The sequence below is a fragment of the Atractosteus spatula genome, chromosome 14 (assembly GCF_055471065.1).
Source record: "Atractosteus spatula isolate fAtrSpa1 chromosome 14, fAtrSpa1.hap1, whole genome shotgun sequence".
Classification (NCBI taxonomy): domain Eukaryota; kingdom Metazoa; phylum Chordata; class Actinopteri; order Semionotiformes; family Lepisosteidae; genus Atractosteus; species Atractosteus spatula.
Genome location: NC_142719.1, coordinates 19,440,294 through 19,467,370, shown reverse-complemented (window position 1 = coordinate 19,467,370; position 27,077 = coordinate 19,440,294). Strand labels below are relative to the sequence as shown.

General features: G+C 36.0%; 1 protein-coding gene across 3 annotated transcripts; it reads left to right on the top strand.

Moving 5' to 3' along the window:
• On the top strand, positions 1 to 27,077 carry LOC148820872 (uncharacterized). 3 transcript variants are annotated; one of them, XM_088933376.1, is made up of 35 exons: positions 1 to 121; positions 1,751 to 1,852; positions 2,853 to 2,915; positions 3,805 to 3,858; positions 4,644 to 4,685; positions 4,970 to 5,023; positions 5,400 to 5,453; positions 6,014 to 6,067; positions 7,059 to 7,112; positions 8,227 to 8,280; positions 8,902 to 8,955; positions 9,360 to 9,413; positions 9,730 to 9,783; positions 10,471 to 10,524; positions 11,269 to 11,322; positions 12,271 to 12,324; positions 12,949 to 13,002; positions 13,317 to 13,370; positions 14,044 to 14,097; positions 14,406 to 14,459; positions 15,066 to 15,119; positions 16,108 to 16,161; positions 16,470 to 16,523; positions 17,130 to 17,183; positions 18,172 to 18,225; positions 18,534 to 18,587; positions 19,194 to 19,247; positions 20,236 to 20,289; positions 20,598 to 20,651; positions 21,258 to 21,311; positions 22,344 to 22,397; positions 22,691 to 22,744; positions 23,871 to 24,019; positions 25,335 to 25,444; positions 26,141 to 27,077. In XM_088933376.1, exons 1-35 carry the CDS (start codon positions 37 to 39, stop codon positions 26,262 to 26,264), a joined length of 2,187 nt encoding a protein of 728 aa, XP_088789502.1. In that variant the 5' UTR covers positions 1 to 36; the 3' UTR covers positions 26,265 to 27,077. The 3 variants fall into 3 exon arrangements, with proteins under 3 accessions (XP_088789502.1, XP_088789504.1, XP_088789503.1); XM_088933377.1 differs by lacking the exon at positions 1 to 121 and adding an exon at positions 1,491 to 1,506 and having other exon boundaries at positions 26,141 to 27,075; XM_088933378.1 differs by lacking the exons at positions 22,344 to 22,397; positions 22,691 to 22,744; positions 23,871 to 24,019; positions 25,335 to 25,444; positions 26,141 to 27,077 and adding an exon at positions 21,980 to 22,317.

The following is a 27,077-nucleotide window of genomic DNA, read 5'->3' as shown; positions in this document are numbered from 1 at the left end:
GTTTAAAGAGACACATCTGCTCTACTCACCAATAAAATGGCAGATACCTATGGGGATAAAGATTTTCTCCACATGGAGGCTAAGAAACAATTGCAGCCTGGGAAAACAAAGCTGCCTTCAGGTAAATCTTATTTTTTCTCAACAGGTTATCCTGGAGGAATATTTTCTTGAAGAAAAGTGTTCCTAATGTGATTGTTAAATGTAACTAAATCTGTATCTTATCTTGGTAGAGGAAAGTCATTCTGTATGTACTAGACTCATTATTGACTGTTAATTATTCTGCATTTGTTTTGACAATGAGATATTCTTCTGTTGTACAGTCAGGGATACCCATGTATCTTAAAATGTTATAAAATCTTAAAAAAAACCTCACAATTACAAAAAATATACAAATTACTCAAACTTACAAAAATAAATATATTGGGTGCTGCGTCAAAGGTATAGCTTGACTCTTATTACTTCTTAGTATATCAAGCACATTTTACCAAGTTTTATCTAGGTGATAAAGCATGTTGATAAAAGCATTATCTAAACAATGACCCAATGAACTCAAATGTTACAACATTGGATACTTTGCAGATACTTGCAAAATTATGATTTTAATGGTTATAGGTGTTTGTTTCTGCTGAGCATCAGTATTGTGATAATGAGAATGATCTGGACTTTAAAAACAAAAAACACACACTTGAAGGAGACAACCCAAACTGCAGAGTAGAGAAGTCAGGACAACTCAAAATGAAGAGAAGAGTTGAAATCCAGCCCAATATGTCTAAGCTATTGACTGCTAATATGACCTGATAATCTGCCAACACAGTATAGTGACCGGGAGCATATACTGTAAAAAGGTGCCATTCTTTGGATGAGACATACTGTAAAGCTGAGGTCCTGACTCTCTATGGTCATTAAAAATCCCAGGCATTCTGGACAAATTTCCCATTGGCCTTTACCAATCATGGCCTCCTAATAAACCCCATCTCTGAACTGGCTTCATCACTCTGTCCTCCTTCCAACTGTTGGTTGGTGTTGAGCATATACTGTAGGGGCATTATGGCTGCTGTCACATCATCCAAATGGGTGCCGCACATTGCTGGTGGGGCGGAGGGGAGTGATTTGAGTGGAGTGTCCAGAAAAGCACTATACTGTATAAGTGAAATGAATTATTATTATTATTATTATTATTATTATTATTATTATTATTATTATTATTGTTGTTGTTGTTGTTGTTGTTGTTGTTGCTGTTGTTGCTGTTATTCACAGTGCTGTTTAACAGATGTTCAGAGGGAAAATAAAATTGTAAATTTGCACTTGTGCTAAATCTTTGCTGGCTTCGTGTGAACTTGAGAACATCCCTTGTTTCCAGTAGTCCTCTGTTTCTTGTCATTTGCATTTTCAGTTTAGGACATGAGGTTGAAGTTTTTCATATGTCATGAATATTGGAGGTGACCCTGCAGAATTAAAAGGACCCAATCCAAAGAGAAGGTTTCACAACAGATTGAGCCCAAATTGGTATTATTTCAGATGTTATCCGTCTTTTCTTATTAAAATGAGTCAAATTCTTATCTAAGGATTGTCATTTGCAGAAAATCCAGGCTTTTTGTTGCTTTTATAAGTCATTTTAAACTTTCTAAATTTCCTAAAAAAAAAGAAAATTAATTTTGCTTCCCCCAAAGTCAGGATGTTCAACAGTGGCAAATAGAAAAAGTAACCTACTATATTGAAAATAATTCCTCTACTCCTTTCACTCCTCCAGCTGCTGCTGTTGCTGGGACCAAGTCCATCATTCTGCTGTATGTCCTGCTGTTGATGGTCACTGTAGGCTGGGTAGTCTTCATCATACTGGCCTTCATAAAATGTAAGTGCAAAAAGTGACAGATGGATGATTGAATGAGCCATATTACATTTCAAATACTTGTGTTCTTATTTTGCAAAAGAAAAAAATGCATATTTAAATTCTATTCAGTTTCAGGTTTCAGTATGTGATGCTGCAAAAATTTCATTGTTTTTTTAAAAAATATATTACAGATTTGCGATACCTGTTTACTAATGTGGGGTGGCACTGTGATGTGATTAGCACTGCACTTGGGCTCTGGGTTTAATTCCTGGGGTGCCTTTGTGGAGTTTCTATGTCCTCTTTGTGTTCTCATGGGTTTACACTGGGTGCTCCATTTCATCTCACAATTATGGGAGGTTGGGTGTTTTAATTTACTTTAACAATCATAAATTGAATTTGGTTCTGGTACCCACCCTACTGATATCTTACTGTGGATTTAGAGAAATACCAGCCTGGAATGCGGTTGTATCCCATCTGCTCTGTATACTGTATATAATTAATTGTAGAGCATTGGCACAGTTTTACAATGTATCTTATTGGAGAGGCCTCTTTTGCGACATTCCTCCACATTTAGGGAGAGGAAACAGGCTGCATAGTCAAGGCTCAGAAATCTTTAACGGCACTTAATTCTAAGTGAAATAATAGGCCTTGTCACTACACAGTCCAAAGACATGCTGGTAGGTTAATTGACATCTGGGAAAATTGTCCCCTAGTGTGAATGTCTGCGTGTCTGTGTTTTTTACCCTGTGATGTATTGCAGGGTATATCCTTGCACCCATTACTTGCCAGGAAAAAATGATGTTTTGCTGAGCCTGTACACGCAAAAACCCAGAGAAACCACTTTATTTCAGATTTTAATAGCCAAGGGCCATTCTGATAGAAAAACATTGAAATGAATCCATTACAGGAGATGTGACCTTCTCCTGAGCTCGTGACAGTCCATTGAACTGAAGGTGTCACAGCATATCAGAAAGTATAACTCCTCTTTACTTTTCGATCCGGACTTGTTTCTCTCTTTCAGACTCTGCACTGACTGAAGAGATTCAACACCTCCAAATGAGTCAAGTCACCCTGAAGGAGAACAGTAAGATCAGAGTAATTCCTGTCTGTCTTTGAATCCTTATAGACCATAATGTTTATTCTTAGATGAGAGATGATGCATTTGTAAATGTTTTCTAAAACTGAAATTTGACATTTGATTTTTACCCTGTTTTTGAACCCACAGCTAAATATTTAACACAACCACACCCAATATTGTAAATACAAAATATATGAAACATGTGGAAACAGACATTAGAAGGATTAGTACAGTTCCTTTTTTATTTGTGGTGGCATCTTTACCATTTGTAACAAAATGAGTAATATGGCAGCAAACAGTGCTATTCTCTTCCAATGGACCCTGTTTAGTAATATTCCTGCATTGGATTTCAAGCTTTCAACAATTAAACCACAAAACACATGCAGGAGAGAACAGCATCCACTCCTGAAGTGAGACACTTGCCATTTTAATGGAACGATAAGCAATAAGGATCCCCTAAAATAATAAGGATCCCAATATAATTTATTTATTGTATAATAAGGTTCCCTGTTTTCTCCCAGTATTTTCATTCTACACATTCCATCTGTCATTAGTCATAGAAAAACCAGAAGCACATCCCTGCTTAAGGAGTGATACAGAACCTAAGAAACTGAAACTCAAAGGCAAGTACAGTGTACCCAAAATGATAATGCCCTGGCCTTTCTTTGAAGAGGGATAAGCAAAGTAGGAACTATCCAAACAGTATCACATCAACTTCCTCTTCTTCAAGAGCTCTCAGTGCCTCTCATTCCACAGTCCTCCCCCAGCTCTCCTTATGACTTTCATTTTACTTGTGCTCAGCTTGTGAATCATCACATGTGGCACATTCGAGGTACTGTACCAAAGAAACGAAACAGTTTTCCTCTTTGACTAGCATTTTTTTTTATTTTCAAAGGTTCTGCAGAAATCGAAAGCCTGAGAAGGAAACAAGCTGGATTGATGAGCAATGGTAGGTGCTGTCTGTGTGTGTGTGGGGGGGGGGGGAGGGTTTGTTCTTTGGAACTTGTAGTGCTGACACAAGGTTTTCAGGGAAAGACCAAATTAATGTATTATCTAGAATTTACAGGCTGAATTCGCCTGGGCTAATTAGTGCACATTTCAAACCAGTCTCTTGACAGTAGCTTTCGTTTCACCAGAGATATTTAGCATAGACTTAATGACTGGTACGTAAACACTACAGAAAGCCATCATTGGAGATTTTAAAAAGACCCTAATTGCCCCGATAATGCCTATTCTTTATTTTGTTTTTTGTATGATGTAGAATGTCTGCATTTATAACTTTATTTTTGTTTGGGTTTGAGTTGAAAACTCATTTAAAATGATATTGAAAGGTAAAGGTTTGGAGTTAATCTAAGACACATGCATGCAAACAACCTAATCTCTGTGCTATTTTAGTGTTATCTACTGTACTGTGTGTTTTGTATTGGACCTCTGAGTGTTAAATTCTCTTGTGTATGTTTTTTAAAGTATGTCTTATTTCACTATATGAATAATTTGCTTATACAGGCTGTGAGACAGAGTCTGGATGAATTAATCAATAATGATCCATTATCATTGGTGCCACCTCTATAGGGTATATGGTTACTGTAAATGAGTTCAACTGATCTACCTAGTATTGGCACATTACATGAGGTACCCAAAGCATAAATTAAAAAATACCATGGTAATTTTAGAATACAACCATTGTGGCAAAGCTGCAAACATCACCAGCTGGTTCTCTTTGCATCCTTTCAGATTCTGCAGTGACAAACTGGGATTCCCGTTTCCTAACACACGGTCAGTGTTCTGCTTCCAGGTTGTTGGACTGGATGGGTGAAAAAGCATTCACACTTTTAGTTGTATTCATCCAGGCAGATAAAAGCATCTATTTCTCTTTTTCTGAAATGTTTACAATACAGTTAAAACATCAATCAGTGACCTTTATTATTTACATACATTTGGATGACAATACAAGTACTGATTCTTTTTTTGTAGCAGATTAATGTCTTCTACAAAACATGGACCCTGTAATGAGAAAGATACAAAAGAATTTACTTACCTGTATGTCTTGTTTTTCTTAGAGTCTCAGCTATCCTCCACACTGAACAGTTTAGCTTCCCAGTTCCAAGCTCAAGGTCAGTGGTTTGATATATTGTAGACAGTACATTGTAACACATTAAGTTGTACAGGAGCGTTTCATCCTCGACATCTGCTCTTGCATTTAGAAAATGGATGAAAAGCGAAATCATAGCCTCTGGAAATGTACTGTTTTACCTGCACTTCCAAGATACATTGTCAAATCTTACTTCACTGCAGAATTTGCTACAACAATACATTACATTTTTATTGCAAGAAATTGTCAAGTCAAATTCAAGAAAAACACATTTTATCTAAAATGATAGTCAGCTTTCTTCTTTAAACAAGATTAGGCAAACAATGGACATAGTGCTTCTTTTCTTGCCTTGCATTGTGCGCTAAAGAACATGGAGGCCCTGTTTATTTGTTTTTTAGTGTCTCAGATGTCATCCAACTTGAAGAATTTCTCTTCCCAACTTCAAGCCCAAGGTCAGTGCTTTGAATCTTGATCATGACAGATGATATAGTGTAGACAGTAAAACACATTCAGCTGGACAGGATCTTTGCATCATGGACACCTGACCTTACTGTTTTAAAATAGTGAAATAGAGAGCTCTTAACCTCTGTTTTCAATTGCTGTAAAGTTCACTGGTGACAGGCTTGTGTAAGACCTGTGTAAATCATGTGCAAATCAAGGAATTAAACTTAGACAAGCATGTAGACAACCTAAAATCAATGTCACCTTAGCACAGTGTGTTTTATATTGCACAACAGTGTGTTAAATTCTCTTATGTGGTTATTTAAAAATGCATAGTATGTCTAATTGGACTATACATAATTACTAATGACCCATTCTCAACAGTGCTATCTCTATGGGGATTATAGTAAAAACATATTCATATGCATTCTACTGATCTACAGTACCTAGTATTGGCACATTGCATGAGGCACCCAAAGCATTAAGTATAAAATACCATGGTTATACCACTGTATAACCCTTGCGAAAATGAAATAAACATCATCAAATTGCTGTCCTTGCATCATTTCAGATACTCAGATCTCCTCTGCAGTTACAAATTGGGATTCCCGTTTCCTAACACACGGTCAGTGATCTGCTTTCAAGTTGTTGGATGGGTGAAAAAACATTCACTCCTTTAGCTTTATTCATCCTGGCAGCTCAGAACACCCATTTCTGTCTTTCTGAGTAATTTTATTTTCAGAGTCTTCATAGTATTCAGGTTGAACACCTTGGAATTCAGTTCTAAAATCATACAGTCAACCTGCTTCTTTATATTGACTTTGTCTGACAGTGCACTGTACTGTTCTGTTTATTTTATGGTTTTGTAACAGACAATATAGTTAATTAACCCTGCAGTGAGAAAGATACAAAAGTGCTTTCTTACTGTACAGTATGAGTCTCAGATATCTTCCACGCTCAACAGTTTATCTTCCCAGCTCCAAGCCCAAGGTCAGTGGTTTGATTCTGGATCAGGACACACAATTTATTACAGACAGTACATTATAACACATTCGGTTGTACAGGAGAGTCTCAACTCTTGATTCTGTTCTTGCTGTTTTGAAGAGGTTGAAAAGTGAAATCACAATCTCTGGAAATGTACTGTTTTACCTGCACTTTCAAGATTAGTGGTAACATCCTCATGTGACAAGCTGTTGTTTTTGCCATATGTTTCCTGCAGGGTTTTCTAAAACAATACACTACCTGTTTATTGCAAGAAATTGTCAGATCAAATTCAACAAAAACCTGTTTGAATTAATCACATTTTTACTACTCAAAAAGATTTGTAAAAAACATCAGGCTACAGCATAGCCAGTAAGAATAACCAATACAAGCCAACCAATAATATAATTGAAGATACAGATTCTGTTTTGTGAAGTGAAAGTAAAATATAATTACCCCGTTGTTATTTTCAGTGTCTCAAATGATGTTCAGGTTGAACGCCTTAAAATCCAATGCCAAAATCATTAATGCTAACTTAAACAAAATTAGGTTAGTGATGGATATACTGTACTGCTTCTTTTTTGTATTGTTCTGTACACTATAGAACATGGAGGCTATGTTTGTTTGTATTTTAGTGTCTGACATGTCATCTAGGCTGAACAATATATCTTCCCAGCTCCAAGCCCAAGGTCAGTGGTTTGATTTTAGATCAGGATAGCCGATACAGTATAGACAGTAAAACTCATTCAGCTGGACAGGATCATTGCATTATGGACATCTGCCCTTATTGTTTTAAACTGGTGAAATAGAAAATTCTCCACCCCTAGGAACGTATAGTTTTACCTGCATTTCCATGAAGTTTTCAATTGCTGTAAAATCCTCAGGTGACAAGCTTGTTAATGGCTTGTGTAAGTCATTTATAATGTAATTGAAAGGTCAAGGATTGAAATTAGTCTTAGACACAAGCATGTAAACAACCTCAAATCAAAGTCAAGTTACAGTATGACAATGTATGATTTATATTGAATCACTGTGGTTTAAATTCTCTTAGGTGGTTTTATAAAAATATACTATACAGTATGTCTTATTGGAGTATGTGACTAATATGTCTATACAGTCTGTGATATACTGTAGGCTGAATTGACCCATTCTGTGCTTTCTGTGCTATCTCTAAAAAACATATTTGAATGAATGACATTTTTACTAGGCTATAGATGAATTCCTCAATAATGAATCATTTGGTGGGATCTCTTTGGCAGTTGTTGTCATTTTGTATGCTGAAAATGTATTCATATGAGGTGTACTGAGCTACCTAGTGTTGGCACATGGCAGGATGTATCCAAAGTAGCAACTAAAACTGCCATGATAATAACAGTGTATATCAATTGTGGCAAAGCTGTAAACATGACAACATTGCTGTCCTTGCATCATATCAGACACTCAGATCTCCTCTGAAGTGACAAATTGGGATTCCCGTTTCCTAACACAGAGTGATCTGCTTCCAGGTTGTTGGACTGGATGGGTGAAAAAGCATTCACTCTATTAGCTGTATTCATCCAGGCAGCTCAGAACACCCACTTCTGTCTTTGTCTATAATTGTGTTTTCAGATTTTCAAACTCGGTTCAGGCTGAACACCTTGCAATACAGTAACAAAATCATACAGTCAACTTTCTTTGTTATTTAAAATTTGGCTGACAATGCAAATAGTGTTTCTTTTATGGTTTCGTAGCAGACGATAGAGATCATGACCCCTGTAATAAGAAAGATACAAAAGAGTTTACTTGTGTTTCTTCCTTTTTTAGAGTCTCAGACATCATCCATGCTGAGCAGTTTATCTACCCAGCTCCAAGCTCAAGGTCAGTGGTTTGATTTTGGATCAGGATAGATGATTTATTACAGACAGTACATTGTAACACATTCGGCTGGACAGAGGCTTCTCATCCTTGATTTCTGATCTTGGTTTATGAAGAGGTTGAAAAGTGAAATCACAACCTCTAGAAATGTATTGTTTTACCTGCACTTCCAAGATTAGCTGTGAAAGCCTCATGTGATAGGCTGATATTTTTTGCTACAGTACTGTATATGTTAACTGCAGGATTTAATAAAAGAATGTCCTACTTTCTCTTTGCAAGGAATTATCAGGTCAAATTCAACAAAAACACATTTGAATGAATAACGTGTTTTACTACTCAATTTTTTTTTTAAAGTCAGGCCAAAGCTTAAACCAACAAGCCAACCAATAATGTTGTTCAAGATACAGTATCTGCTTTGTGAAGTGAAAGTTAAATATACAGTAAATTCTCCATTATTGTTTTCAGAGTCTCAGATTGTGTTCAGTTTGAATGACATACAATGCAATTCCAAAATGATAAAGACAGCTTTCTTCTTAAAACAAGATTAGGCTTAGCAATGGTTATACTGTTTTTCTTTTCTTGCCTTGTACTGTACACTAGAGAACATGTTTGTTTGTTTTTTAGTGTCTCAGATATCATCCAACCTAAAGAATTTATCTTCTCAGCTCCAAGCCCAAGGTCAGTGCTTTGAATCTTGATAAGAATTAATGATACCATATAAACAATATAAGACATTTAGCTGAACAGGGTTTGTGAATCAACGACATTTGCCCTTACCGATTTATGCTAGTCAAACAGAGAACTCTCAACCTCTAGGAATGTTGAATTCATCTATAATGACCCATTCTTAATACTATCTCTATGGGGATTATAATAAAAACATTTGTTTGAAACATACTGTATGAGTATGTATGTATGATGTACATGAGTATGAGTATGTATGATCCACTGATGGATACTGATGTGGGTGGCACATTGCATTATTAAAAATTAAAAAATACCTTGGTAATATCCGTCTATAACCATTGTGGCAATGCTCTAAACATCACCAAATGGCTGTTCTTGCATCATCATCATTTCAGATACTCAGATCTCCTCTGCAGTGACAAAGTGGGATTCCAGTTTCCTAACTCATGGTCAGTAATCTGCTTTCAGGTTGTTGCACTGATGGGAAAAAAAGCATTCACTCTTTTAGCTCTATTCATCCAGGCAGCTCAGAACACCCATTTCTGTCTTTTTCAGTAATTTTATTTTCAGCGTCTCGAATACTGTTTAAGTTGAAAACCTTATAATCCAGTTCCTAAATCATACAGTCAACTTGCTTCTTTATGTAAAATTTGGCTGTCAATGCAAGTATTGTTTCTTTTATTGTTCTGTCACAGACAATAGAGATCACGAACCCTGTAATGAGAAAGATCCAAAAGAGTTTACTTGTGTTTCTTCAATTTTTAGAGTCTCGGCTATCCTCCACACTAAACAGTTTATCTTCCCAGTTCCAATCTCAAGGTCAGTGGTTTGATTCTAGATCACAATAGATGATACAGTATAAACAGTAAAACACATTCAGCTGGACAGGAGCTTTGCATCCTGGACATCTGCTGTTTTAAAGGTGTTGAAAAGCAAAAACACAAACTCTGGAAATGTACTGTTTAACCTGCACTTCCAAGATAAGCTGTGAAATGCTCATGTGACAGGCTGGTATTTTTCCCATTTGTTTACTGCAGGATTTGCTAGAACAATAAACTACATTTTTATTGCAAGAAATTGTCAGGTCAAATTGAACAAAAACATATTTGAATGAATCACATTTGTAATACTCAAAATATTTTGTAAAAACATTTGATTTGTAAAAAAACTATGCTACAGCATAAACTATCAATTTATCAAGCCAATTTAGAATATTGTTCAAGTATCTGCTTTGTGAAGTGAAAGTTATTGTCCCATTATTATTGTCAGACTCTTAAATGGTGCTCAGGGTGAGAGCCTTACAATGCAAATCCAGAATATAAATTCCCGATGATTTTTTTTAGTCTCAGATGGTTGTCAGGTTAAACGACATACAATACAATTCCTAAATCATAAAGTCAGCTTTCTTATTTAAACAAGATTAGGCTAGCAATGGAAAAAGTGTTGCTTTTCTTGCCTTGTACTGTACATTAGAGAACATGGAGGCCCTGTTTGTTTGCGTTTTAGAGTCTCAGATATCATCCAGGCTGAACAATATATCTTCCCAGCTCCAAGCCCAAGGTCAGTGGTTTGATTCTAGATAAGAATTAATGATACCATATAGACAATATAAGACATTTATCTGAATTTAGCCAATACAGTATAGACAGTAAAACACATCCAGCTGGACAGGATCATTGATTCATGGACATCTCCCCTTACTGTTTTAAACTGGTCAAATAGAACATTCTCCACCCCTAGGAATGTACAGTTTTACCTGCGTTTCCATGAAGTTTTCAATTGCTGTAAAATCCTCAGGTGACAAGCTTGTTAAAGGCTCGTGTAAGTCATTTATAATGTAATTGAAGGGTCAAGGATTGAAATTAGTCTAAGATACAAGCATGTAAACAACCTAAAATCAAAGTCAAGTTACTAGCACAGTGTGTTTTTATATTGAATCACTGTGGTTTAAATTCTCCTATGTGGTTTTATAAAAATGTACTATATGTCTTATTGGAGTATGTGGCTAATATGTCTATACAGTCTGTGATATAGGCTGAATTGACCCATTCTGTGCTTTCTGTGCTACCTCTAAAAAACATTTTTACTACTCAAAACATTTTGCAAAAACATTTGATTTGTAAAAGAAAAAGGGTACAGCACATTTAAAAATTAATTCATATGATTTCTACTGATCTACTTAGTATTGGCACATTGCATGACATACCCAAAGCATAAATTAAAAAAAAATCCTGGTAATCTTAGCATATAACCACTGTGGCAATGTTGCAAACATCACCAAATGGCTTCCTTGCATCATTTCAGATTCTCAGATCTCCTCTGCAGTGACAAATTGGGATTCCCGTTTCCTAACTCACGGTCAGTAATCTGCTTTCAGGTTGTAGCACTGAAGGGAGAAAAAGCATTCACTCTTTTAGCTTTATTCATCCAGGCACCTCAGAACACCCATTTCTATCTTTTTTGAGTAATTTGCTTTTCAGAGTCTCGAATACTGTTCAAGTTGAACTCCTTACAATCCAGTTCCATCATACAGTCAGTTTTCTTCTTTATATAAACTTTGTCTGAAAATGCAACTGCTTTTTCTTTTATGGTTTTATAACAGGCAATTGATTTCATCAATGCTGCAATGAGAAAAATACAAAAGTTTACTTGTGTTTCTTCCATTTTAAGAGTCTCAGATATCGTCCACACTGTACAGTTTATCTTCCCAGCTCCAAGCCCAAGGACAGTATTTTGATTCTGGATTAGGATAGACGATAAACAGTATTACAGACAGTACATTAAAACACATTCAGCTGGACAGGAGATTCCCATCCCTGATTCTGCTCCTGCTGTTTTAAAGAGGTTGAAAAGTAAAATCACAGCCTCCGGAAATGTAGTGTTTTAACTGCACTTCGAAGATAAGCTGTGAAATGCTCATGTGACAGGCTGGTGTTTTTGCTCTATGTTTACTGCAGGATTTGCTAGAACAATAAACTACATTTTTATTGCAATAAATTGTCAGGTTAAATTCATCAGAAACACATGAATGAAATGTTCATGATATTAGAAATCAGGCTACAGAATAAACCAACAAGCCAACCAATAATCATGTTCAAGATACAGTATCTGCTTTGTGAAGTAAAAGTTAAATATAAACACCACATTATTATTTTCAGAGTCTCAATTGGTTGCAGGTTGAATACCATATAATAAAGTGATATATAATATAATAAAAATAATTCCTAAATCATACTGAACATACTGTATTGCTGCTTTTCTTGCCTTGTACTTGTACTAGAGAACATGGAGGTGTTTATTTTTTAGAGTCTCAGATGTCATCCTACCTGAAGAATTTAACTTCCCAGCTCCAAGCCCAAGGTCAGCGTTTTGAATCTTGATCAGGATCTTTGTATTATGAACATCTGTCCCTACTGCTTTAAAAGTGTCAAAAAGAGAATTATAAGCCTCTAGGAATGTACAGTTTAACGTGCTTTTCCAAAGAATTTTCAATATGCTGTAAAATCCTCCGGTGACAGGCTTGTTTAAGGCTTGTGTATATCAATTAAAAATGAAATTAAAGGGACAAGGTGTGGAATTAATCATAAACACATGCATGTAAAAAACCTAAAATCAATGTCATCTTAGCACCGTATGTATTATGCTGAACTCCATGTGATAAATTATCTGATTGGTTTTCAAAAATAAACAGGATGTCTTATTGTAGCATGTGACTGATTTGCCTATACTGTACATTCTGTGACACATTCGCCAAGTGAATTCATCAATAATGAACCATTTGTAACAGTGCCATCTCTTTGGAGATTTTTGCTGTGTATGCTGAAAATTTATTCATATGAGTTGTACTTAGCTACCTCATTTTAGAATATTGCAGGATGTACAGTATCCAAAGCAGAAACTAAAGATCTCATTATAATACGAGTATATAACAATTGTGACAATACTGCAAAACATTATCAAATGGCTGTCCTTGCATTATTTCAGATAAGCAGATCTCCTCTGCAGTGTCAAATTGGGATTCCCGTTTCCTAACACACGGTCAGTGATCTGCTTCCAGGTTCTTGGATAGACATTTGAAAAAATACTCTTTTAGCTTTGTTCACCGAGACAGCAGAGAACACCCATTTCTGTCTCAAAGTATATTTTATTTTCAGAGTCTTGAATAGCGCTCAGGTTGACAACATTGCAATCCAGTGCGAAATTTATACAGTCAACTTACTGCCTTATGTAAAATTCGGCTAAAAAAGTAAATAGTGTTTCTTTAACTGTTCATGAACCTTGCAATGAGAAAGATAAAAAAGAGTTGACTTGTGTTTCTTTCATTTTTAGGACTCTGTTTTTGTGTTTTTTAGTGTCTCAGATATCATCCAACCTGAAGAATTTAACTTCCCAGCTCCAAGCCCAAGGTCAGTGCTTTGAATCTTGATCAGGATAAATGATAGAGTATAGGCAGTCTTTTAAAAATAAACAGTATGTTTTATTGTAGTATGTGACTACTTTGCCTATACCGTCTGTGATTCAGGCTACAGATGAATTCAACACTAATGAACCATTTGTGTTGATGCCATCTCTTTGGCAGTTGTTGTTGTGTACAGTATGCTGAGAATGTATTCATGTGAGCTGTACTGAGCTACCTAGTGTTGGCACATTACAAGATGTACTCAATGCAGAAACTAAAAATGCCATGATAACACCAGTGTTATAACCATGGCAGCAATACTGTAAACATCACCAAATGGCTGTCCTTGCGTCATTTCAGATACTCAGATCTCCTCTACAGTGACAAATTGGGATTTAACACTGTGTGTTAAATTCTCTAATGTGGTTATTTAAAAAAACGCATAGTATGTCTAATTGGACTATACACGATGACTAATGACCCATTCTCAACAGTTCTATCTCTATGGGGATTATAGTAAAAACATATTCATATGCATTCTACTGATCTACAGTACCTGGTATTGGCACATTGCATGAGGTACCCAAAGCATTAATTATAAAATATCATGGTAATAACGGTGTATATCCCTTGTGGAAATGCTATAAACATCATCAAATGGCTTCCTTGCATCATTTCAGATACTCAGATCTCCTCCGTGGTGACAAATTGGGATTCCCGTTTCCTAACACACGGTCAGTGATCTGCTTCCAGGTTCTTGGATGGACAGTTGAAAAAATACTCTTTTAGCTTTATTCACCCAGACAGCTCAGAACACCCATTTCTGTCTCTAAGTATATTTTATTTTCAGAGTCTCGAATAGCGCTCAGGTTGAGAACCTTGCAATCCAGTGCCATAATCATACAGTCAACTTTCTCCTTTATGTAAAATTTGGCTGACAAAGCAAATCATGTTTCTTTTACTGTTTTGTAACAGACAGAGGTCATGAACCTTGCAATGAGAAAGATACAATAGAGTTTACTTGTTTTTCTTCAATTTTTAGAGTCTCAGATATCATCCAAGCTGAACAGAGCATCTTCCCAGCTCCAAACTCAAGGTCTGTGGTTTGATTTTGGATCAGGATAGATGATTTATTACAGACAGTACATTATAACTCAATCGGCTGGAGAGAGGTTTCTCATCCCTGACTTCTGCTCTTGCTGTTTTGAAGAGGTTGAAAAGTGAAATCAAAACCTCTGGAAATGTACTGTTTTACCTGCACTTCCAAGATAAGCTGTGAAATCCTCATGTGAGAGGCTGGCGTTTTTGCTATATTTTGACTGCAGAATTTAATAAAGCAATACACTACTTTTTTTGCAAGAAATTCTCAGGTCCAATTCAAAATAATCACATTTGAATGAATCACATGGTTTACTAGTCAAAATGTTTTTTTTACTTAGGCTACAGCATAAATCAACAAGCAAATGATATTATTGATCAAGTTACAGTATCTCCTTTGTGAAGTGAAATTAAATATACATTTCCCATGATTTTTTTTAGTCTTAGATGGTTATCAGTTTGAACGACATACAATACAATTCCTAAATCATAAAGTTAGCTTTCTTCTTTAAACAAGATTAGGCTAGCAATATACAGAATGTTTCTTTTCTTGTCTTGTACTGTACACCAGAGAGCATGGAGACCCTGTTTTTGTGTTTTTTAGTGTCTCAGATATCATCCAACCTGAAGAATTTAACTTCCCAGCTCCAAGCCCAAGGTCAGTGCTTTGAATCTTGATCAGGATAAATGATAGAGTATAGGCAGTAAAACACATTCAGCTGGACAGGATCTTCGTATCATGGACATCTGTCCCTACTGCTTTAAAAGCGTCAAAAAGAGAATTATCAACCTCTAGGAATGTACAGTTTTACCAGCATTTCCAAGAAAGTTTCAATATGCTGTAAAATCCTCATGTGAGTGGCTTTTGAAAGGCATACTGTACTTAACTCATTTACAAATTACATTGAAAGGTCAAAGTTTGGAATTCATCTTAGACACAAGCATTTAAAGCACCTAAAATCAATGACATCTTAGCAAAGTGTTTTCTTTATTGGACCCCCTGTGTTATTCTTTTGTGTGTCTTTTAAAAATAAACAGTATGTTTTATTGTAATATGTGACTACTTTGCCTATACCGTCTGTGATTCAGGCTACAGATGAATTCAACACTAATGAACCATTTGTGTTGATGCCATCTCTTTGGCAGTTGTTGTTGTGTACAGTATGCTGAGAATGTATTCATGTGAGCTGTACTGAGCTACCTAGTGTTGGCACATTACAAGATGTACTCAATGCAGAAACTAATAATGCCATGATAACACCAGTGTTATAACCATGGCAGCAATACTGTAAACATCACCAAATGGCTGTCCTTGCGTCATTTCAGATACTCAGATCTCCTCTGCAGTGACAAATTGGGATTTAACACTGTGTGTTAAATTCTCTAATGTGGTTATTTAAAAAAACGCATAGTATGTCTAATTGGACTATACACGATGACTAATGACCCATTCTCAACAGTTCTATCTCTATGGGGATTATAGTAAAAACATATTCATATGCATTCTACTGATCTACAGTACCTGGTATTGGCACATTGCATGAGGTACCCAAAGCATTAATTATAAAATATCATGGTAATAACGGTGTATATCCCTTGTGGAAATGCTATAAACATCATCAAATGGCTTCCTTGCATCATTTCAGATACTCAGATCTCCTCCATGGTGACAAATTGGGATTCCCGTTTCCTAACACACGGTCAGTGATCTGCTTCCAGGTTCTTGGATGGACAGTTGAAAAAATACTCTTTTAGCGTTATTCACCCAGACAGCTCAGAACACCCATTTCTGTCTCTAAGTATATTTTATTTTCAGAGTCTCGAATAGCGCTCAGGTTGAGAACCTTGCAATCCAGTGCCATAATCATACAGTCAACTTTCTCCTTTATGTAAAATTTGGCTGACAAAGCAAATCATGTTTCTTTTACTGTTTTGTAACAGACAGAGGTCATGAACCTTGCAATGAGAAAGATACAATAGAGTTTACTTGTTTTTCTTCAATTTTTAGAGTCTCAGATATCATCCAAGCTGAACAGAGCATCTTCCCAGCTCCAAACTCAAGGTCTGTGGTTTGATTTTGGATCAGGATAGATGATTTATTACAGACAGTACATTATAACTCAATCGGCTGGAGAGAGGTTTCTCATCCCTGACTTCTGCTCTTGCTGTTTTGAAGAGGTTGAAAAGTGAAATCAAAACCTCTGGAAATGTACTGTTTTACCTGCACTTCCAAGATAAGCTGTGAAATCCTCATGTGAGAGGCTGGCGTTTTTGCTATATTTTGACTGCAGAATTTAATAAAGCAATACACTACTTTTTTTGCAAGAAATTCTCAGGTCCAATTCAAAATAATCACATTTGAATGAATCACATGGTTTACTAGTCAAAATGTTTTTTTTACTTAGGCTACAGCATAAATCAACAAGCAAATGATATTATTGATCAAGTTACAGTATCTCCTTTGTGAAGTGAAATTAAATATACATTTCCCATGATTTTTTTTAGTCTTAGATGGTTATCAGTTTGAACGACATACAATACAATTCCTAAATCATAAAGTTAGCTTTCTTCTTTAAACAAGATTAGGCTAGCAATATACAGAATGTTTCTTTTCTTGTCTTGTACTGTACACCAGAGAGCATGGAGACCCTGTTTTTGTGTTTTTTAGTGTCTCAGATATCATCCAACCTGAAGAATTTAACTTCCCAGCTCCAAGCCCAAGGTCAGTGCTTTGAATCTTGATCAGGATAAATGATAGAGTATAGGCAGTAAAACACATTCAGCTGGACAGGATCTTCGTATCATGGACATCTGTCCCTACTGCTTTAAAAGCGTCAAAAAGAGAATTATCAACCTCTAGGAATGTACAGTTTTACCAGCATTTCCAAGAAAGTTTCAATATGCTGTAAAATCCTCATGTGAGTGGCTTTTGGAAGGCATACTGTACTTAACTCATTTACAAATTACATTGAAAGGTCAAAGTTTGGAATTCATCTTAGACACAAGCATTTAAAGCACCTAAAATCAATGACATCTTAGCAAAGTGTTTTCTTTATTGGACCCCCTGTGTTATTCTTTTGTGTGTCTTTTAAAAATAAACAGTATGTTTTATTGTAATATGTGACTACTTTGCCTATACCGTCTGTGATTCAGGCTACAGATGAATTCAACACTAATGAACCATTTGTGTTGATGCCATCTCTTTGGCAGTTGTTGTTGTGTACAGTATGCTGAGAATGTATTCATGTGAGCTGTACTGAGCTACCTAGTGTTGGCACATTACAAGATGTACTCAATGCAGAAACTAAAAATGCCATGATAACACCAGTGTTATAACCATGGCAGCAATACTGTAAACATCACCAAATGGCTGTCCTTGCGTCATTTCAGATACTCAGATCTCCTCTGCAGTGACAAATTGGGATTTAACACTGTGTGTTAAATTCTCTAATGTGGTTATTTAAAAAAACGCATAGTATGTCTAATTGGACTATACACGATGACTAATGACCCATTCTCAACAGTTCTATCTCTATGGGGATTATAGTAAAAACATATTCATATGCATTCTACTGATCTACAGTACCTGGTATTGGCACATTGCATGAGGTACCCAAAGCATTAATTATAAAATATCATGGTAATAACGGTGTATATCCCTTGTGGAAATGCTATAAACATCATCAAATGGCTTCCTTGCATCATTTCAGATACTCAGATCTCCTCCATGGTGACAAATTGGGATTCCCGTTTCCTAACACACGGTCAGTGATCTGCTTCCAGGTTCTTGGATGGACAGTTGAAAAAATACTCTTTTAGCTTTATTCACCCAGACAGCTCAGAACACCCATTTCTGTCTCTAAGTATATTTTATTTTCAGAGTCTCGAATAGCGCTCAGGTTGAGAACCTTGCAATCCAGTGCCATAATCATACAGTCAACTTTCTCCTTTATGTAAAATTTGGCTGACAAAGCAAATCATGTTTCTTTTACTGTTTTGTAACAGACAGAGGTCATGAACCTTGCAATGAGAAAGATACAATAGAGTTTACTTGTTTTTCTTCAATTTTTAGAGTCTCAGATATCATCCAAGCTGAACAGAGCATCTTCCCAGCTCCAAACTCAAGGTCTGTGGTTTGATTTTGGATCAGGATAGATGATTTATTACAGACAGTACATTATAACTCAATCGGCTGGAGAGAGGTTTCTCATCCCTGACTTCTGCTCTTGCTGTTTTGAAGAGGTTGAAAAGTGAAATCAAAACCTCTGGAAATGTACTGTTTTACCTGCACTTCCAAGATAAGCTGTGAAATCCTCATGTGAGAGGCTGGCGTTTTTGCTATATTTTGACTGCAGAATTTAATAAAGCAATACACTACTTTTTTTGCAAGAAATTCTCAGGTCCAATTCAAAATAATCACATTTGAATGAATCACATGGTTTACTAGTCAAAATGTTTTTTTTACTTAGGCTACAGCATAAATCAACAAGCAAATGATATTATTGATCAAGTTACAGTATCTCCTTTGTGAAGTGAAATTAAATATACATTTCCCATGATTTTTTTTAGTCTTAGATGGTTATCAGTTTGAACGACATACAATACAATTCCTAAATCATAAAGTTAGCTTTCTTCTTTAAACAAGATTAGGCTAGCAATATACAGAATGTTTCTTTTCTTGTCTTGTACTGTACACCAGAGAGCATGGAGACCCTGTTTTTGTGTTTTTTAGTGTCTCAGATATCATCCAACCTGAAGAATTTAACTTCCCAGCTCCAAGCCCAAGGTCAGTGCTTTGAATCTTGATCAGGATAAATGATAGAGTATAGGCAGTAAAACACATTCAGCTGGACAGGATCTTCGTATCATGGACATCTGTCCCTACTGCTTTAAAAGCGTCAAAAAGAGAATTATCAACCTCTAGGAATGTACAGTTTTACCAGCATTTCCAAGAAAGTTTCAATATGCTGTAAAATCCTCATGTGAGTGGCTTTTGGAAGGCATACTGTACTTAACTCATTTACAAATTACATTGAAAGGTCAAAGTTTGGAATTCATCTTAGACACAAGCATTTAAAGCACCTAAAATCAATGACATCTTAGCAAAGTGTTTTCTTTATTGGACCCCCTGTGTTATTCTTTTGTGTGTCTTTTAAAAATAAACAGTATGTTTTATTGTAATATGTGACTACTTTGCCTATACCGTCTGTGATTCAGGCTACAGATGAATTCAACACTAATGAACCATTTGTGTTGATGCCATCTCTTTGGCAGTTGTTGTTGTGTACAGTATGCTGAGAATGTATTCATGTGAGCTGTACTGAGCTACCTAGTGTTGGCACATTACAAGATGTACTCAATGCAGAAACTAAAAATGCCATGATAACACCAGTGTTATAACCATGGCAGCAATACTGTAAACATCACCAAATGGCTGTCCTTGCGTCATTTCAGATACTCAGATCTCCTCTGCAGTGACAAATTGGGATTTAACACTGTGTGTTAAATTCTCTAATGTGGTTATTTAAAAAAACGCATAGTATGTCTAATTGGACTATACACGATGACTAATGACCCATTCTCAACAGTTCTATCTCTATGGGGATTATAGTAAAAACATATTCATATGCATTCTACTGATCTACAGTACCTGGTATTGGCACATTGCATGAGGTACCCAAAGCATTAATTATAAAATATCATGGTAATAACGGTGTATATCCCTTGTGGAAATGCTATAAACATCATCAAATGGCTTCCTTGCATCATTTCAGATACTCAGATCTCCTCCGTGGTGACAAATTGGGATTCCCGTTTCCTAACACACGGTCAGTGATCTGCTTCCAGGTTCTTGGATGGACAGTTGAAAAAATACTCTTTTAGCTTTATTCACCCAGACAGCTCAGAACACCCATTTCTGTCTCTAAGTATATTTTATTTTCAGAGTCTCGAATAGCGCTCAGGTTGAGAACCTTGCAATCCAGTGCCATAATCATACAGTCAACTTTCTCCTTTATGTAAAATTTGGCTGACAAAGCAAATCATGTTTCTTTTACTGTTTTGTAACAGACAGAGGTCATGAACCTTGCAATGAGAAAGATACAATAGAGTTTACTTGTTTTTCTTCAATTTTTAGAGTCTCAGATATCATCCAAGCTGAACAGAGCATCTTCCCAGCTCCAAACTCAAGGTCTGTGGTTTGATTTTGGATCAGGATAGATGATTTATTACAGACAGTACATTATAACTCAATCGGCTGGAGAGAGGTTTCTCATCCCTGACTTCTGCTCTTGCTGTTTTGAAGAGGTTGAAAAGTGAAATCAAAACCTCTGGAAATGTACTGTTTTACCTGCACTTCCAAGATAAGCTGTGAAATCCTCATGTGAGAGGCTGGCGTTTTTGCTATATTTTGACTGCAGAATTTAATAAAGCAATACACTACTTTTTTTGCAAGAAATTCTCAGGTCCAATTCAAAATAATCACATTTGAATGAATCACATGGTTTACTAGTCAAAATGTTTTTTTTACTTAGGCTACAGCATAAATCAACAAGCAAATGATATTATTGATCAAGTTACAGTATCTCCTTTGTGAAGTGAAATTAAATATACATTTCCCATGATTTTTTTTAGTCTTAGATGGTTATCAGTTTGAACGACATACAATACAATTCCTAAATCATAAAGTTAGCTTTCTTCTTTAAACAAGATTAGGCTAGCAATATACAGAATGTTTCTTTTCTTGTCTTGTACTGTACACCAGAGAGCATGGAGACCCTGTTTTTGTGTTTTTTAGTGTCTCAGATATCATCCAACCTGAAGAATTTAACTTCCCAGCTCCAAGCCCAAGGTCAGTGCTTTGAATCTTGATCAGGATAAATGATAGAGTATAGGCAGTAAAACACATTCAGCTGGACAGGATCTTCGTATCATGGACATCTGTCCCTACTGCTTTAAAAGCGTCAAAAAGAGAATTATCAACCTCTAGGAATGTACAGTTTTACCAGCATTTCCAAGAAAGTTTCAATATGCTGTAAAATCCTCATGTGAGTGGCTTTTGGAAGGCATACTGTACTTAACTCATTTACAAATTACATTGAAAGGTCAAAGTTTGGAATTCATCTTAGACACAAGCATTTAAAGCACCTAAAATCAATGACATCTTAGCAAAGTGTTTTCTTTATTGGACCCCCTGTGTTATTCTTTTGTGTGTCTTTTAAAAATAAACAGTATGTTTTATTGTAATATGTGACTACTTTGCCTATACCGTCTGTGATTCAGGCTACAGATGAATTCAACACTAATGAACCATTTGTGTTGATGCCATCTCTTTGGCAGTTGTTGTTGTGTACAGTATGCTGAGAATGTATTCATGTGAGCTGTACTGAGCTACCTAGTGTTGGCACATTACAAGATGTACTCAATGCAGAAACTAAAAATGCCATGATAACACCAGTGTTATAACCATGGCAGCAATACTGTAAACATCACCAAATGGCTGTCCTTGCGTCATTTCAGATACTCAGATCTCCTCTGCAGTGACAAATTGGGATTTAACACTGTGTGTTAAATTCTCTAATGTGGTTATTTAAAAAAACGCATAGTATGTCTAATTGGACTATACACGATGACTAATGACCCATTCTCAACAGTTCTATCTCTATGGGGATTATAGTAAAAACATATTCATATGCATTCTACTGATCTACAGTACCTGGTATTGGCACACTGCATGAGGCACCCAAAGCATTAATTATAAAATACCATGGTTATACAAGATGTACTCAATGCAGAAACTAAAAATGCCATGATAATACCAATGTTATAACCATTGTGACAATGCTGCAAACATCACCAAATTGCTCTCCTTGCATCATTTCAGATACTCAGATCTCCTCTGCTTTGACAAATTGGAATTCTCGTTTTGTAACATACGGTCAGTGTTCTGTTTCCATGCTTTTGGACTTCAAGGTTGAAAAAACACTCTTTTCGCTTTATTCATCCTAGCTGCTCAGAATATCCATTTCTGTCTTTTTCTGTAATTTTATTTTCAGTCTCGAATAGTGCTCAGGTTTTCCACCTTTACAATCCAGTTCCAATATCATAAAGTCAACTTTCTTCTTTATATGAAATGTGTCTGACAGTGCAAATACTATCTCTTTTATTGTTTTGATCATGGACCCTGTAAAGAGAAAAATGAGAATTTGCTTGTGTTTTTTGTTTTTTTAGAGTCTCAGGTATCATCCAGCTTGAACAGTTTGTCTACCCAGCTCCAAGCCCAAGGTCAGTGGTTTCAATCTTGATCAGGATAGAAGTTACAGTAAAGACTTTAAAACGCATTCAGCTGGACAGGATCTTTGTATCATGGACATCTGCCCTTACTGTTTTAAACTGGTCAAAAAAGAGACTTCTCAGCTTCTAGGAATGTACAGTTTGATACAGTACATTGTAGACAGTATGATATACAGCATTCAGCTGGACAGAATCTTCAAAATGAGAATTCTTAGCCTCTAGGTACTGTACAGTATGTTTTACCTATGTCTCCAGAAGTGTTCAAGTTGCTGTAAAATCCTCAGGTGAATGGCTTGTGTAAGGGTTTTTTCTTATAGTGGCTTCCTGACAGGTAAAAGAAAATCTCTGGTTAAATCATGAAAAAGTAATTTATTATTGTTGTTAATTTATATATTCTGTATTTCCAGTGTGGAACATTTTACACAACAATGAAGAAGAATTTAAAAACCAAAGTAGAACACTATAAACTGTCAAGCCAGTCACGAAAGCAATAATGCAGTTCAGGATACTGTATCTGCACTCAACAAAATGTCATATTACTTTTGCTGGTTTGTGTCATGTCAGCCAATGCTGGAGACAGGAGCTTGTATAGTTTACCAGGGAGAAAGGGAGAAATAATCCATTGATGATTAGAAAGTCACTGACCTGGGTGAGTGTAACAGCTGCACTGCAACCTATCCCAGAAGCACAAGGAAGGATTGAGAGCACATGATGTCTCTCGCCCTGCACAGGGTGATCAACACATAAAACCCCGCATGTTTTGGAAAGACCATGCCAGAAATGAGAGTCAAATAATTAATCAATTATAGTAACAACATGCTGAAGATATATTTTTCCTATGAAGTCTTAGTGAAGTTGTCAATCTAATGTCAAATGACAGCTGAAATCCCAATTATTTGGCCTCTCAATTTTCATCATTACTGCCACCATGGTTCTAAAAGTCTTTTGTTTCCCTTGCTTTTCTCTTTTATGTGGAGTGATTCTTGGGACAAAAACAAACCTAATGAAGATTACTTACTTTAATGAAAAAGGCATAAACTACATTTTACTGTGAATTTTCAATGTCAATAAGAACAAACCTCACTTCTTTTCTTTGAATTTTCACCTTTAATTGTAGGTTGTACAAAAGTGTGCCCCTGTGACTGGATCCTGTTCAGTGGAAGTTGTTACTATTTTTCAAAAGAATCAAGAGACTGGCATAGAGCCCAACAGTACTGTGTCAACCAGGCCTCTAGCCTTGCCATTATCAACAATGTAGACGAGCTGGTGAGACTGAGATCCCGCCTTTCCTTCTATACTTGACAATGAGTTGAAAAATTCAGCCCAGAAATCGATTTGGTGATATTAGATGAAGCATTCAAAATAGAAAATAGAAAATCACACTTGGTTGCATTCTTTTACAGAAATAGTCAGAATGATGAAGGGCTAGATTTCACAGCTTTTACACTAAGGAAATGCAAACACAGTCACATGCATTGTCTTGTGTTCCAGATCTGTTTGACAAGTCACCGTTTGAATGAATGTTTTTAAATACTGTATTTTGCTTCTTCTGCTGTGTTGAATGTTAGGAGAAATGCAATGCAGGCCTGTTTAAAAGCTGCCGCAGAGTGGGACATATAGGGAAGGAGATCAGGGGCAGCAGGCTGAAGGGGTGAGCAGGATCCTGAGTGAAACTGGCAGGTTTAGGACACTGGAACAGGGAAGAGACCTCAGAGTTAGAGAGACGAAAAGCAGAAACACTGTAGGTAGGGACCAGCAAGCCTGAGGTGGGGGGTGAGGGAGGAGATGAAGTGCTGAATAATTTGTGGACGTCTCAAGTTTTGGAACAAAAGAAGAAGCTACAGAAAGTGAGATATTGGAAGGGGAAAGAGGTTTGAGAAGGGAGGACAAGGGTAGAGAACAGCTTAAAAGGATTGTTGGTAGAAGACTATATGATGGATTGAAAATGAAAATGACTGACTGAGGTTGAAGAGAACTAGGAAAAAAGAGGACAAGACAGATCCAGGGTGCAAGGCAATTTACTGTAAATATCAATTTATTTTCAATTGAGAGCATCTTAGCTCTAGCTAAGCAAAATGTGAGAGAGTGTTGGGGAGAACCTGTGATTTTTTAAAAATAGATACTATGGGAGTTTGCTTGGAAAAATAAAGAACCGTTTTATTTATCATTATTTCAGATGTTTTAGACAAAAGCTTTATTATTGTGTTAATATACAGTAGAATATTGTTTAGATAAAAGGATGTACGAAACTCATTTACCAAAAAGTCTATGGCCATTTCTGGAAAACAATATGACACAAAACATAAACTATTAGAAACTGTGAGAAAATCCAAATTCTCAGTCAAGAACATAACAAGAATCATCAAGATTTTGAATACTTCTCCCACATCTTCATTTAATGTTTGATTGTTAATTCTCGTCAAAACAAATAGAGCTGTACTTTTAGTGGGTTTACTGGGATACCCCCAGACAGGTACTGTATTTCACAGGTACAGTTTTAATGTCTACAAATACAGTATTCAGTATCGTGAATGACCTCAGATTGAGTTAATCTTTCATTTCTTTCATCATTGTTCCCCAGAAAATTCTGAGCAGCAAAATCTCTTCCGGCCACTGGGTGGGGCTGAGTGACCTTGACTCTGAAGGGAGATGGAAATGGGTGGATAGAACACCAGTGGACATGAGTGACAAGTAAGTACAGACATTGCCTTTTCTGTCACAGTCTTGTGTAATGAACAGACCCCCTTCGTCAATAAATAAGCAACCTCTGTCTGAGTTACTTTTACCTCTGGTCCTGCAGAATTTCATAATTTCTTCTGGATACTTCCCACAGTTTTCTGTCATTTTAGTTCATTTTTAATTTTAAATATTGATAAATTTGATATAAAAACTTTTGATTAATTTTATTGAAACATTTTCTGTTAACTGTTTCTGTTGTCTAAACTTTGGCAACAACAACTAGTATGGACATGGTTTCAGAACATTATTAAAATAATTTAACACTTGGACAATCCATACTGCGAGATTTACAAGATGTCTTACTCTCTTCACTACTTGGGTAAATGAGGAGCTGTCCATTATAGTCTAGACTACTGACAATTTAGTCTCATTGGACTAATCTGTAGGCATTATCAACTGAAAGAGTACTTGTGAACTGGTTTTTCTGGGATTGGGGTATGATTGATTTCAAGATATATTGAAATATTGCTAGTGTAAGTGCTGCATAATGAACTAAGTAAACTATAGGTAATCCTAACTCTAATCCTGAAACTGAAAATTCTAGTGGCAAATCTTGTACAGATTATAAACAGTAGGCAAAGTGAAATTCTCACAGATAAAAGGGCAAAACTCCATTAAACAAGTTTTTTTTTTCTTTCTGGAATATAGGTACTGGAATGCTGGGGAGCCCAACAATGTTGGCGAGGAAGACTGTGGCGAGCTGACAGACAGGAAAATAAATGATAGGATGTGCAGATCAGCCATTCCCTGGATCTGTGAGAAGAGCATCTAAACATCCCAGCTGTTCTGGCTTCTTCTGCAATGACTCTGCAATGTCCCTGGATTCAAATTTAGGAAAAAAACATTTAGATGTTTAATGAAAATCTACTGTATCGGTCTAATGGTTATGTTTCACCAGGACTGGGGTCCAAGGTGGTCAGTGTGAAATTGTGTTAAGCATTTTCACCTTTAACTCTTGGGTTAATTTTATTACTTCTTGCTGAAGCAGAAACTTCAGACTTAAAACAACTGGTGTAATAATTAGAAATTATTAATTTAAAGCAGATCAAAACTTATTACATTATATTTAGCTATATAAATATATTATATTTACTGTATAGTCATTCATTAATATGATTAATTAGGTTCAGAAAATTATGTTCAGCCAAAATTTCTCTTCAGTTACATAATTCCATATTAAAATTCCATATTAAGTGGATTTAGAAAGGTACTACAACAGCTAAAAGGAAACTAATGTTTACACTAACATCTAACACACCACAGGTGACACCTATCCATCGTCTTTGGCCAGTGAATCACACAGCCAAATCACAACACAGCAAAGCGCAACTAGTTTAACACTGCAATCATTCTGACATGCATTCTGTGTGGCTTCATCTGTACCCAGAACTCACTTCTATCTCTTGCTTGCTGTTCTCTATTCGAGATGTTTACCTACTTCTTGATTTATTTAGCAATTTCAATGTGCATTACATTATTTGACAATTTCCTAGGCATTCTTAAAATCTTTCGGTATGTAAAATAAATTGTTTTTAATTCTGATTTTAAACACATGCATTTACTAAATGATATTATAAAATATTTT

What these genes read in the sequence shown, in the direction of transcription:
- LOC148820872 (XM_088933376.1), top strand. Translation starts at nt 37, where the DNA reads ATGGCAGATACCTATGGGGATAAAGATTTTCTCCACATGGAGGCTAAG. An exon ending in TTCCCGTTTCCTAACACACG is followed by an intron (nt 18,226 to 18,533) that starts GTCAGTGATCTG and finishes TTCAATTTTTAG; the next exon opens with AGTCTCAGATATCATCCAAG. An exon ending in TTCCCGTTTCCTAACACACG is followed by an intron (nt 20,290 to 20,597) that starts GTCAGTGATCTG and finishes TTCAATTTTTAG; the next exon opens with AGTCTCAGATATCATCCAAG.